Here is a 12,836-nt window from a genome sequence, read left to right on the forward strand (position 1 = left end):
CGCAGGACCTTCGAGACCTCCAGGAGGAGCTCGACCACCACCCGCTCGTCCTCTCAACGGAGCTCGCCCACCTCCTACAGGTCCGGGAGGAGCTCGTCCACCAGGTCAAGGAGGAGTTCGTCCACCAGGCTTCGTCGGTCGCCCACCTCCCAACGGCCCTCGTCCTGCTCCCAACGGTTCCGTCGGTCGTCCTCCCAACTCGACTGGACGTCCACCCAATCGTCCACCGAACGGTCGACCTCCTCCTACTGGTCCAGCAGGTCAACGTCCCAATCCGGCTCTCGAAACCATCCTCCTCGCCAACCCTTCCTCCTCCTCCCAACCCCAACCCTCTTCGTCTAGTCGGCCTCCAGTCGATCCAGTCTCCTCCCTCTTGGGTCTCGCAGCCAACCCCGAAGGGACTGCAGGGAATCCAGGCTTGACGAGTCTCGGTCCTCACGCTCCCGCGCTGCTTCACTACCTCAACCTCGTCGGGGAGAAGGCGACGATGGAAACGGCTGCGTTGATCGTCAAGACGGGGAGAGCTCCCGGAGTTCCGGAGTTCGTACCTCCTTCGACTGGACCTGGAGCAGCAGTAGCATCGACCGGAGGACCCAATCGAGGACCAGGAGTTGCGTCGTCGTCGGGAGGAGGATCGATTCGACCTCCAGGAGCGGGAGCGGGAGTCCCAGCTCGTCCTCCTCGCCCTCCACCTCCCACGGGACCCTCCTCGAAACAACAACTCCCTCCCAAACCGAGACCAGCAGGTTCGGCAGCCCCGGGGACAGCTCGACCTCCTTCAAACAACAAACCAGGAGCAGGATCGGGAATCCCAGCGAGACCTCCTCCTCTCTCGAACGGTCGTCCTCCTCCGCCTCGAACCGGAAACGCTACAGCAGGAGGAGTGGGAGCTCGACCGCCTTCATCCGTTGGGAGACCTCCTGCGAGACCGAATCAAGGGAGGCCTCCTCCTCCTCGACCAGCAGCTCCAGCACCTCCTCCCGCTCCCGCTCCTCCCACGGTGGAGAGAGGATCGACTCCTCCTTCTCAGGCGATGATAGGAGGTGGGTTGTTGGATCTGGAAGGGTTGGAGTTCGATGATCTGGCGATGCAGCTGTCGATGGTTCCGGAGAACGAGGTCCGGGGGATGAAGAGGAAGGCGGACGATTTCGAGGAGGACGATTGGGGATTGGGAGTCGCTGCTGCTGGGAGTAGCGAGGCTGTGACGGTGCCGGTGGCTAGTGGGAGTGGAACAACGGTCGCTGCGAAGGGAGGGAAGAAGCCTGCTGGAGGAGGGAAGGGGAAAGGGAAGGCGGGAGGAGGGGTGGAGAAGAGGGCGAAGGTGTGAGCGGGAGGGTTGATTTTCGTGTCTTGAGTTTCGGTTTGCTTTGATTTTGCATTGGTGTGGTTTTGAAGTTATCTAGCATCAGCATGTTTTGTCGTTCGTCCTTTTTTTTCTCGTCTCGTCGCTGAGAAAGAACGTCGAAGGCCGGATCGAGGATCGAAATGCGACGCGCCTCGTTCTTCCTTTCCCTCACAGCGCTCGACCGGCGTTTTCCACATCAGCATCTGTCAGATCAGCCGTATAAGTAGCTTCCGGAGCTCATCAAAGCTTCGAGGACAGGCTTTCAGGGAGAAACGAGCTTTCATGCTTGACGGCAGCCTCGAGCTGATGCGGCGTCCTTCTTCCTCTTTGCTAAGCCGCCTTTCGATCTGCCTCCCAACGTCCACCTTCTCTCACCACATCCTCTCTCCTTCAGATGTTCAAACGAAGCGCCTCAACAAGCTCTCGCTCCAGCTCTCCTTCTTCCTCCTCTTCTAAGGAAGGCTTGAAGGCGAAAGCCAAATCGTTGAGTCGAAAAGCTTTCGACAAGGGCGTCGTCGCTTCAGATTGGGCTGGACACAAGTTGAACGGAGTTGCTGATAAGGTGAGATGCCTGGAGATTTCACGACGAAGCAGAAGTCATGTAGCCGACCTAGAAAAGCAGAGGACGAGAACCAAACGAAACGTCGACGACGTCGAGTCGAGCTGACCCGCTTTCCCTCCCTGCCATGATTCGACTTGCTCTGTTCCAGGTCGGTAGCGAGCATTTCTGGCCTACGACTGGAGACTTCCCTCAAGAGATGGAGAAGTGTGCTAGAATCCTCAGAGCTTTCACTGGTTCGTCTCTGCCTGTTCCTCACTTTTCGAGTCGCGTCGGCGGCTGACTCCCTTTTCTCGAATAGTCGAAGGGACGCAGACTACGATCACCGACGAGAAGACGAAGAGGCAGAAGAAAGTTCTGAGGAAGATCCCACCCAAGATCGTACAAGAGGCTGGTGAGTGTTTCTGAGCTCTTTTGTTTGGAGACGGAATCTCGAACGAAACGTCGGGGTGAAGCTGACTTCTCCTTTGGCTGCTCTCCCTCCCCTTCTTTCCACCTCGCCGTCTCATCCTCAGTTGGTGTCTGCATCTTTACGAGCTTCAGAACAGGCATCGCTCCGATGGGAGGAGCAGGCCAGTGTTTTTTCGTTCTCTTCGTCTCGCTCCTCTCCATCTTTTTCGATTCTTCAGCCCTCAAGCACTTTTCCTTCCCCCCCCCCTCGAACTAACCTCCCTCCCTCCTTTGAAATACAGGTGGCTCCGGAGTTGTCGTCGCTAGACTTCCAGACGGGTCATGGTCGGCTCCCTCAGCCGTCTCTCCCAACAAGTGAGCGCGTCGTTGCTTTCTCCTCGCCTCGGGTCTCTTTGAGCTGACTTCTCCCCGCGAACGGCTTCATAGCCTGTCCGCTGGATTTATGCTCGGAATCGATATCTACGACGCCATCCTCATCATCCGAACTCAGAAAGCTCTTGAATCCTTTTCGACGCACAAAGCGACTCTCGGAACTGATATCGCCGTCGTCGCTGGTCCCTACGGTGCTGGAGCTGCTGCTGAGTGAGTCTAGCGTCTTTGTGGTAGCTCTCTATAGCTTTGCTGATATCTTCTTGCGTTTTTACAGAGTCGGTGTCGAACGAGCACCCGTCCTCTCTTGTTCGCTCGCTTTTTTGTGCTTTGTTGCTCTTGCCTCCTCTCTGACTCCTTTCCTTTCACCTCTTCAGACGTCCGATCTCGAGGTCTCTACGCTGGAGTCCAACTCGTTGGGCAAGTCTTTGTGGATCGATTCGACGAGAACGCAGCCGTGAATTCAGTTTCTTTCCCTCCCGTCTCGACGCGTCGACTTCGCTCCTTCAAACTGAGCTCGATGGTTACTCCCTCTCCTAGGTGTATCGATGGCCAGGAATTAAAGCTGGAGATATCGTTCGTCTTTCTTTTTCACCCGACTCTCGCCTTCTCCGTTATCCGCAAATCGGGACTGACGCGTCTCAACCTTGCTCGTCTTCTCTTCCCTCTCGTTCTCAGCTCTCCGGTAAAGTCCGCGTCCCTCTCGAAGCCAGATCTCTCCATTCAGCCCTCGCAGATGCTGAATCCGGTCGAGCTCAATCCCTCCTAGGATCGGACCTCGACGTCGTCCTCGTCAAGTCTTGATCAAACCTCAACGACGCGTCTTCTTTTCCTCCTTCTTCTTCCTCGTCTTCTTTCTTCTCTCCTCCCGAGGCCCAAACCCCATCTTGACGAAACCAGTAGTAAATAGAATCCGTCCCTCTAATGAGATCGAGTACGCAAAGATGATCAATGCCCGTGACTCTCCTTCACCGGGTCGAGAGGCGACCACACCCTCTCCGTCGCAAATGCAACCTCCCTGGGCAACCTGAACGTCACGCAGAACATCAACTTCTTCGGGGCGACTCTTCGGACCTCCTTGAGGCTGAAATCGGGAGTTGAGGCTCGGGAGATGGGGAATCCAAGGGATTCGGAAGCTCGCTGCGAGGAGGGAACGGAGAAGGAGAGAGGAGGGGACGCGACGACGAGGAGGCAGGGAAAAAAAAGAAGGCAATTAGAGTCAGTGCTACTGTTTCAACATGCGAGACAGTTCGTCGAGAGATACGGCGGATCAAGGAGTGAAGCAAAGAAGGAACGAGCGAAAGCAAGAAAGGAAGACGCGTCCAACTCACCTCAGCCACGTCGCTCTCCGCTTCTTCCCCTTCAAACTTCGAGAAACAATGCACATGCACCAACGGCATCTCCACCTCCTCCACCGTCAACCTCTCCCCTTCCGCTCCACCCTCCTTCTGCACGCTCAACAGAGGAGTGTACGATCCTCGGAAAGCGTCGAGGAACTCGAGGGCCGAGCCGGGGAGGTTCATCACGTAGTGGGACACGAAGAGAGGGGAAGGAGTGGGTGCTAGTGCTGGTGCTGGTGCTTTTGGTGGGGAGGAAGGAGTTGAAGAGTTGGTGGCGTTGGCGGTGGAGGTTTTGGAAGTTCGAACGCGTTTGGGTGCGGGAGGAGCGAGAGCTGGGAAGGGGTGGAGGTAGGATTGGAGAGGGGTTTGGTGGATAAAGAGACGACCGTCGATGTTGGAAACGGTGAGGGATTTTTCGACCTGAGGAAAAAACAGATGAAGAACCGAAGTCAGCACGCCTCCCTCGACGCGTCCCTCTCCCCTCCTCTCTCTCCCTCCTGCTCTCCTCCGCCTGGAACAAACCCACTCACCTTATTCGCAACCCTGTTCTTCTGCATCCACTCCGCACTACTCGGGTTCAAATCGTTCCCCAGCACCAAACACCTCTTCTTCGCCGCCGGAACTGCGAAGGGTCCTACTCCAGCGAAGACGTCCGCGACGAGTTGACCGGGTTGGAAGAGAGAGATGAGACGATCGTGCTCGGTGGAGAGACGAGAGTTCCAGTAGACGGTGGAGAAGTCGAAGGTGAATTTGCAGCCTGATTCGATCTGGGAGGAATGAAAGGGGGGAGGGAAGGAGGGAGTGAGACTGACGCGACCAGAAGGGAAAAAAAAGGGAGAGAAGAGATGGTTGGGTGAGATGGATGCAAAGAGAAACGTACAGTGTTGACCAAGAAATCAGTTTCTCCAGCGATGACCTCCATCTTGAAGAACCTGAACTCGTTGTCGATGGTGTCGAGTTTGTTCACGACCGTTCGAAGAGTCGTGTTTTTCTGCAGCGTTTGAACCGAACGAGGGACCACAACAGCGTCAGTGCTCTCTTTTCCTACCCACGATCCACTCTGGAGCTTAAAAGGACCTCTGAAGAGGCGAGGCGACGAGAAAGAGGACAGAAACGCGCTCGACGAGCTCAAACTCACGTGCAGAACGATCTCCCCAATCTGGTACTTGTAAGGCAGGTAGTTGTCCTTCAAGTTCATGTGAGCTGTGCCGAAACCCCAAGATATCAGTATCTCTTCCTTCTAGCATCAAATAGTAACGAGCTCACTCACCCAGATGGCCCGCAAAAGTGAAAGCCGTGGGTGCTCCGTCCCTCAGCTCGAGAGGGAGGATCGAGTCCATCAAATCACCTTCGAACCCAACCCAACCGAGTCAGCCCGGTCTCAAAAATTATGTAGAAGAAGGTGAGGAGCTCACTAGTCGTCCAATGATCGAATCCGAGCGTGAACGAATACGGCAGCAGATCCAGAGGGTGTCCCGCTGCGAGCTCGAGTTCCGAGAGCACTTCGGAGGTGAGCTCGTCTGAGAGGAAGAAGGGTTCTTGTCAGCTTCTCTTTGAGATTGTTGATCAGAAAAGAAGCTTACCTTTCTCAGGAGTATCCAACAAGATCAACCTCTTCTCCTTTGGGTTCTGTGGATCGACCACGTACGAGCTAAATCGAGGAATCGAGAGGAAGGACCTGTTTCTCGTTCCAAACCTCTGGTCAGACCTCCTGTACACCCAACCCTTAAAGCTTCGATCTACTTCTTCAAAAGGATCGGATTCGATTACTCACCCCTGAATGATTTTGTTATCCCTAACCTCCCTCGACCTCGAAGCAGGAACCCTCGCGGCGAGGGTGGTAAAGCCGACCTCGAACTTGGACTTGTCGAGAGGGAAGGACATCCCTGGGTTGGCTGGAGGGAGGGAAGCGCGTTGGAGGAGGGAGGATCGTGCTGAGGAGGCGGGAGAAGACATGGTTGTTGAGAAGAGAGGTTTGGAGAGTCGAGAGAGGAGGGAGGTCATGGACGAGGGAAGGAAGGAGGAGGAGGAGGAGGAGAAGGAGAGTTGAGCTCTCGAATTTGGAGGGTTGGTCGTCAAGGCGATTTCAAGCTTAAGCTTTCTTCCTTTCCTCGAGAAGTTTGAAAAATAGAATACAGATCCATCGTTCGTTGAACCGAATCCAAAAAAAAACACCGCTCTGTCTCAAGCACCCCCGGTCGGAGGCATAACAAACACCCTCCTCCCTTCCTCTTCCTCGCCCGTCCTTCCCTCCCACCTCACGCGCACCTCCCTCGTCCCGACCTCCCCCCTCCCGCCTTCCTCTTCCCCGTCCGTTTCCATCTCCTTCAGCTCCCAAACCCTCACCCTCGGCACCTCCGCCCACCCGACCTTGAGCCCAACGACCTGCATCCTCACCACCTTACTCTGCCCCGCCATCAACAGCGGCAGTCGGATCTGACGAGGACCCGCCCAGGCGAACGAGTCGGAGGATTCCACTTGGAGCTGGAGGGAGGCGGATTGGGAGGAGGGAGACAGGTTGTGGATCGTGAGGGAGAGCAGGAAAGGTTCCAGGAGGGTGAGCTGATCGGATTGGGATGGAGGCGAGACCGAGAGAGTGCAGGATAAGGGGTCGAAGGGAGTTTGTTGGGAGGGAGAGGGACTCGGAGCGGAGAGGAAGGGGAGGGGAATGAGGGTATGAGAGAGAGGAGAGGTGGAGTCGGAGGAGGATCTGAGAACGAGGACGGGGAAAGGCTTCGTTAGTATCCTGGGTTTGAGAGAAAGAGGGACGAAGATAGACAGAGTTGAAGAGATGCTGACCTTCTCCAAGCGATATCGTACCATCCGGGCGACGAGCTCTTACGGTTCGAGAGCGGGAGGTCGTCGTCGTCTTCCTCGTCGACGACGAGGGTAGAAGCGGACGCGACGTCGAAGGCCGAGACGATCGAGAAGGAGTCACCCGTTTTCCAGACTGTATCACAAAAAGGGCGAGAAGGAGAGCGTGAGCTTGAGAGGAAGAGCGGGAAAGAACAGCGAGAACGAGAGCGAGTCAACTCACGCGTCGGGAACGTACTGCTCGAATCCGAGCGATCCAGCGAGGAGAAGGTGCTTCTGGCCGTTCGAGTCTCCTGGAAAACGAAAAGATGGAGAGTTCAGCTTCGATATACTTGATGCGACTCCAAAGAGAGCTCTCACCCCGACGTGGAACACGACCTCGTGGACCGCCAAATCCCAATCGCCCACCAGATCCAACCTCGTCGTCAACACCACCTCTCCCTCCTTGTCAAATGAATCCTCCTCGAACGACTCCAAATCCAACAGTTCTCGCAGAGGCTCTCTAGGAGGATGCCTCTGCGTGGTAAACGTGACTCCGATGGGTCGGACGCAAGGGATCGTGAGGGTTCGAACCGTTTCTGTCGGCCGGCTGGTGAGAGGATCGTCTTCTGAGCTTGGCGAGGGAGGTGAAGTCGGGGAGGAGGGTGGTAGCGAGAGCCGAGATTGAACGGAAACGTCGAGGGTTCGATCTCCTTCTTGACCTTCTGCTCGAAGGGTGAGGATCTTGGAGGCGGTTTCTGAGGGTTGAAGGGTTCCGAAAGAGATCTGTTTGACGATGGAGGTGGAGGACTCATCGTCGATGGTGATGGTGTTGGCTGAGGAAAGAATCGAGGGGAAAAAAGAGCGTCAGACGAACGAAGTCGAGACGGTCGAACGAAAGGGAGAGTCTGAAGCTCACAAGATTGCTCCTCCGTTGGGTATACTAGAACGTCGATCCAGAGATCTAAAGGACGGGTATCGTCGTTGCGAATCGATATGGTGATAGGGAACTGCTCTTCTAGGTATGCTGGAGATGATTCCGAGATGGCGATGTCGAGAAGGTGAGGTTTGGGAAGAACGCTACGAAATAGACGGTTCATGATCAGTGAGAGCCTTCTTAGATCTCAGAAGAAGAGTCAACTCACGTAGTAACAGAAGGGGTTGGTCGGTCGAGAGGGATGAACTCGTTCGAGGCTGCTGAAGTGAGCCAGCGACCGAAAGCTTTGCTCGGACGGTCGTCGGAGTTGGGATCGAAGACCAGCTCGATCTTCCAGGCTCCTTCGGCGAGAACGACGGTGACGGTGTTGATCTGAAAGAAAGATAGTAGTCAGATCAAAGCCTAGGATCTATGTGAAGAGAGAGGCGGCGAAACTGACCTTCATGTCGACGGCCGACGAGGATTCGACGACGCCAGAGAAAACGACTGTATCGTCCTTCCCCCAACGAAGATTGGCCGAGCACGATGGTGAGTCCAACTTGACGAGTTGAACAGATGAGGGTTCCGAGGCAGAAGAGTGAGTGATGGTGATTGGCGGCCGGTCGTCGGCGAAGTTGAGTCGAACGGATTCGAAAGGAAGAGAGTCGATGTTGCCGCCTCTCGAAGAAGAGGAGAGAGCGACTTGGAAAGGTAATGGTTGACCAGTGACAGCGGAGGGAAGCCAGAATGAGGTAGAGCATTCCACTGGTGGAGAGAAAGCAAAGTTCAGCGTTGGTCGAGAGTGAGGGAGAAGGGACAAGGGGCAGGAAGAGGACGAACGAAGCGAAGGCAGGTCGCTCGCATGGAAGACGAGAGGTTTGGAGGATGAAGGTTTGGTTTCCTATAAGAGGATACAGGGACGGTTAGTAAGAGCGTTGGACGAAGTAGACGAGATGAAGGACGACAAGAGGACGAACTTTAAGCAAAGCGAGCAACTGGAGAGGAGGATCCAGCGTGGATTTCGAGGTCGATGACCGTCCTGTATCATTAAACACCAAAGAGGTCAGTACAACATACTCCCTCCACTACCAGAGGCCTCCGAAAACTCACCAATCCCAATCATCTCCACCAAAATCCTCACGACCTCCTCGTTCTTTCCTTGCTTCCTCGCACAATCCAACCAAAGCTCTCTAATCTTCTCCGAGATCGGATCCCACCTCTCCTTCCTGTAGGTCTTGCTGATCCTATCGAAGAAGCGAAGAGCCATGTCGTATTGTCCTCCGTCGTGGTAGGCTTCCGAGATCCGGAAGGCGATGTAGAGGGTGACGCGCGAGGAGCCGGTCGTCTTTTTGAGGAGTTCGTAGGCTTTGGTGAAGAGCTGAGTGGAGAAGAAGGTAGTGAGGAAGTCAAGAAAAGGCAGGGAGAGGAAAGGGAGATGTCAGCGGGGACAAAGACGCGATGAGGAGAAGAAAACCGAGACGAACCTCGACGATGAGAGCTGAGTGGTCGACCTTCTTCTCATTGGCGAAGCCCGGACTCGTGCTGACGTATCCGCTGACCGAGCCAGCTTCCGACTGAAGAAGAAGAGCAGAAGATGCAATCAGCCTTCGGGCTTTTCAAGGTTCAGACGAAAGACTCACGTTCGCCGCGTCCGTCTCAGCCTCGAGAGCAGCCTGGTAGGTCTCCTTCCTCTTGACGGAGCAGCAAGCAGCGGCCTCGTAGTAGAAACCTGGATGCTGGAGAATGAGAGCTGGGTTGAGAAAGTCCGACGCTGGTTGATTGAGAGACGGTGGAGGTCGAGAACCGGACGGAGGAGGCATAACGAGTCCTGACGCGACACCGAGTTCGAGCAGCTCTGCGAAGATCCGGTATCTGTAGAGAGCAACAACAAGCGAGGTCAGAGTCTAGAATCCAGAATAGTGAAAGGGAGATCGAAAGCTCTACTTACTGCCTCGCAACCCAACTCCAAAACTCGAACGTTTCCTCTCCGATTCCCCACCCTCGACTGAGCTCCTCGAACTTCTTGAGATGCCTCCTGAAGAAGGTGAGAGCTCGAGCGGTCTCGTTGTGGTAGAGATAGAGCTTGCAGACCTTGATGGCGATGCAGTCGGCGAGGACTTTGGCTTCAGCCCATCGTTTCGTCCGAGGAGGGAGGGTCGAGGTCGAATGAAAGAGCAGGGAGAGTTCGCTCCAGCATTCTTCGTAGTGTCTGAGAGAGAAGGGGAGATGGAGAAGAGTCAGTGGGAAGATTGGCAGAAGAGTGGAACATTTGAGAGTACTGACTTTCGAGCCTGAGCGACGCGACGAAATGAACAAAAGTTCCAGGTCAGCTCTTCACGCGTCGAACTCTTCCTCTTCGATGAACCGAAGCAAAATCGAAAGACTCACCACCTCCAGTTCTCCTCTAATCTCAGCAAAACACCCAGCCTTGTACTCGTATCTCACGATCCAACCCTCCTTGCCCAACCCTCTCCCAGCAGTCCCTCCGGTCCCTCCTCCCGTCGACGTGGTTGCAGGACCCAGTCTAGCTCGCTTCCTCCTGACCCTCTTGGAATGAGCTTGGTAGTACTCCACAGCAGGTTCGTAGAGGACGTCCTGTAGGGATCGAACGAAGTCGTTGAGCTCGGCGTGGGTGACGGGGGTGAGGACGAAGAGGGAAGCTCGAGAATCGAGGGAGGATTGTCGACGGATTTGGGAGAGACGAGGGTCGAGGGAGGGGTCGTCTGAACGAAAAAATGAAGACGATGGTCAGTTTGAGGCAATAGCATACGGAAGGTAAATATAAAGAAAGCTCATGAACGAACCTAGGAGCTCTCGAGAAGCGATGAGGACGACGGTGAGCTTGATGCCTCGTTCCGACAGAACCTTCTTCCTTCCGAGCAGCTCCTTGACGAGCTCGTCGTCCTTGATCTTGTTGGTCTCCACGTCCGTATCTTCCGACAGACGAAGAAAGAGGACGAAGACGGAAGGAACGAGGTCGCTGTAAGAAGGGACGAGGCTCAAGGGTCAGCTTGAACGCGAAGGAAGGAAGGAGAGGAGAGCGAGCTCGCAGAGAGCGAAAGAAATAGGCAGGCACGTACGTGTGTTTGCGGACCCATATCGGAGCGATGAGACCATCAGGGAAGAGAGGAGACGTAGGAGTGTAAGGTGAGAGAGGAGATCTTGGAGTAGGAGTTGATGCCGATGTGATCGTAGAGGAAGAAGAGGAGGTGGGAGGGAGGACCTTGGCCGGAGGTAGGCGAACGTCCTGAAGCGACAACCAGACCCGTCTCTTCAGCTTGGAGCTCTCAGAAACTTAGTAAGGAACTCTTGCTAACCTTGTCTACGAGAACGACGTGAAAGTCCTTCCTCTTTTCTCTTCCTTCGGGCTCCCATACGGTTGATTGTCCTTTCGAGGTCAAGGTCGCTCGCAACCGTTGAGCGAGGAGGAGGAAAGGGTCGTCCGTGGTGACGAGAGAAGGATGTCGTTTGGAGGAAGAAGGAGAGGAGGGAGAGGCGAGTTCTGGATCTGAAGGAGACGAGGCTGGTGGAGGTAGATCTGAGGGTGGAGCGATAGTTGAGCTTGGAGGAGGAGGAGGATCGAGACCTCCGACGAACATCAACGGCCGATGATGGGCCAGGAAGTGCACAGGCTGTAGAGACGAAACAAGTCAAAGTTAGCTGAGGAAGTCGCGACGAGGAGAGTGATAGACGTACGTAGGAGTTCATCGTGGTCCCTGCGAGTATAAAGCGAGTCGTCGTTGCGAGGGAAGGGAAGGAGGAGATGGGTTCAAAGCTCGACATCTCGCCCTCCTTTCTTCCTCCCCTCTCACTCTCATCATTCCCATGCCGCCTTTTTGCTTCTCTCGACTATGGCATTCTCCTCCTCCTCACCTCCGAGCACTTCTCTTCCTTCCTTCACCATCGAGATTAAAGGGAGATCCTTCGCTTCTGCGATCCCTCAACCCTCGCTCAAGCCTCCCGAGTCTCCCTCCCCTTTCTCCAGCTCTCCTCACCTCTCCTCTACCAACGCATCATCCTCAAGGGCTATCAAGCACTTCAAAAGCTCTTCTGCACCTCGGTGAGTCGCTTCTCTTCTCCCAATATCCCTTTCGAAGGTGTTCACGTCTCGCGAAGGGCTCACCTCGACACACCCTTCTCGTGTACGGGTTCGACCTCTCTCTGGATCCTTCCAAACGTCAACCCACCCTCCAAACCTACCTCGACGTCAACCAGATCAAGTCTCTCACCTTCGTAGCCAGTTTGCGAGACATGGAGATGGACCCGGAGGTCGGACTCGGAAGATCAGAGGGAGAAGAGGGGGAACAAGCTTCGGAACGATCGCGTCCCATCGTCCTCTATCTCCTGCCTCTACGACATCCTCCCCTCCATCGAGGACGCAACCGTCCAGATCGATCAATCTGGCCGGGTTGCAGCTCCCTTCTTCTTCCCTACCCTCTTCGGCTTCCTCGATCCCGTCCACTTCTGCGTTCAAGGGACTTCTTCCTCCTCCTCCCCTCCGGCTCCCCAGGACTCCTTCGTATACCTCAGACTTCCCTCGTACTGGTAACGGGATCGGATGGAGACGCTTTCCTTCATCAACAGTGGACTATGGAAACAACTCCACGCCTCCCTCTTCGAATCCGTGGCTTTCCCGTTCGTCGTCGTGTACGGCCTCGTCGATCGATGGCCCTACCAGGAGCCACGTTGTTACGAGGTTGATTCGGTTGGCAACGCTTTAGACGATATACTCGGATCGGATCACGACAGCGAACAGCAGTCGATGGAGGAGTGCATGGCTCTCTTGAGCGTTCCGTTCCTCGAGAAGGTCGTCCTTCGAGTTCTGTGCAGGGATCAGTCGGAGGACTTGAAGGGTACCACCAGAAGGCGTTGGAGCTTGAACGAGATACCTGACGATAAGAAGACGAGGTGGGCTGGGTTGATCGAGTTCGAGGAGGTCGATTCGGGAGAGAGAAGGTTCTTGTCTTCACGGTGGAGAGCGTCGACGCGGTGAGTCTCTTACTGTCTCGATTTCTCTCGATCGTTGAAGAGCCGTTGCTGACGTTTTACTGCTCTCTTTGCTTCTTGGATTAGATCGTGACTTTGAACTTGGCGCCCTCTCCA

At 55.2% G+C, this 12,836-nt stretch overlaps 4 protein-coding genes across 4 annotated transcripts; 2 read left to right on the top strand and 2 right to left on the bottom strand.

Annotated features, from left to right (window-relative positions):
* Positions 1-1,739: 1,739 nt before the first annotated feature.
* Positions 1,740-3,881, top strand: BDY24DRAFT_429081 (lipid-binding SYLF domain-containing protein; the record flags this gene model as incomplete). Its single annotated transcript, XM_076644067.1, has 10 exons — positions 1,740-1,907; positions 2,056-2,140; positions 2,206-2,298; positions 2,420-2,482; positions 2,597-2,669; positions 2,742-2,897; positions 2,962-2,993; positions 3,062-3,141; positions 3,225-3,260; positions 3,363-3,881. 10 exons carry the CDS (start codon positions 1,740-1,742, stop codon positions 3,486-3,488), a joined length of 912 nt encoding a protein of 303 aa, XP_076492646.1. The 3' UTR covers positions 3,489-3,881.
* On the bottom strand, positions 3,633-5,980 carry TRM5 (tRNA (guanine) methyltransferase; the record flags this gene model as incomplete). Its single annotated transcript, XM_076637588.1, has 9 exons — positions 3,633-3,824; positions 4,016-4,444; positions 4,555-4,791; positions 4,905-5,015; positions 5,163-5,227; positions 5,295-5,372; positions 5,440-5,544; positions 5,608-5,702; positions 5,799-5,980. 9 exons carry the CDS (start codon positions 5,978-5,980, stop codon positions 3,633-3,635), a joined length of 1,494 nt encoding a protein of 497 aa, XP_076492647.1.
* Positions 5,981-6,143: 163 nt separating this feature from the next.
* On the bottom strand, positions 6,144-11,475 carry BDY24DRAFT_403227 (Foie gras liver health family 1-domain-containing protein). Its single transcript, XM_076642340.1, has 19 exons — positions 11,430-11,475; positions 11,051-11,365; positions 10,814-10,980; positions 10,538-10,713; positions 10,122-10,456; positions 10,017-10,024; positions 9,682-9,942; positions 9,374-9,605; positions 9,218-9,307; positions 8,844-9,111; positions 8,711-8,772; positions 8,574-8,634; positions 8,194-8,498; positions 7,963-8,126; positions 7,737-7,897; positions 7,199-7,653; positions 7,062-7,131; positions 6,824-6,974; positions 6,144-6,734 (listed from the first exon to the last, which is right to left on the bottom strand). Exons 1-19 carry the CDS (start codon positions 11,439-11,441, stop codon positions 6,209-6,211), a joined length of 3,819 nt encoding a protein of 1,272 aa, XP_076492648.1. The 5' UTR covers positions 11,442-11,475; the 3' UTR covers positions 6,144-6,208.
* A 109-nt stretch (positions 11,476-11,584) lies between these two features.
* On the top strand, positions 11,585-12,726 carry BDY24DRAFT_418884 (uncharacterized protein; the record flags this gene model as incomplete). The annotated part of the gene is made up of 2 exons (XM_076643903.1): positions 11,585-11,793; positions 12,318-12,726. 2 exons carry the CDS (start codon positions 11,585-11,587, stop codon positions 12,724-12,726), a joined length of 618 nt encoding a protein of 205 aa, XP_076492649.1.
* Between the last annotated feature and the right edge of the window lie 110 nt (positions 12,727-12,836).

This window comes from Mrakia frigida, assembly GCF_051309035.1.
Source record: "Mrakia frigida strain ATCC 22029 unplaced genomic scaffold BDY24scaffold_44, whole genome shotgun sequence".
Classification (NCBI taxonomy): Eukaryota; Fungi; Basidiomycota; class Tremellomycetes; order Cystofilobasidiales; family Mrakiaceae; genus Mrakia; species Mrakia frigida.

Coding starts and splice junctions, on each gene's coding strand:
- BDY24DRAFT_403227 (XM_076642340.1), bottom strand. Junction 9,606..9,681: donor TGGAGTTGGGTTGCGAGGCA/GTAAGTAGAGCT, acceptor TGCTCTCTACAG/ATACCGGATCTTCGCAGAGC. Junction 6,735..6,823: donor TACGATATCGCTTGGAGAAG/GTCAGCATCTCT, acceptor CCTCGTTCTCAG/ATCCTCCTCCGACTCCACCT.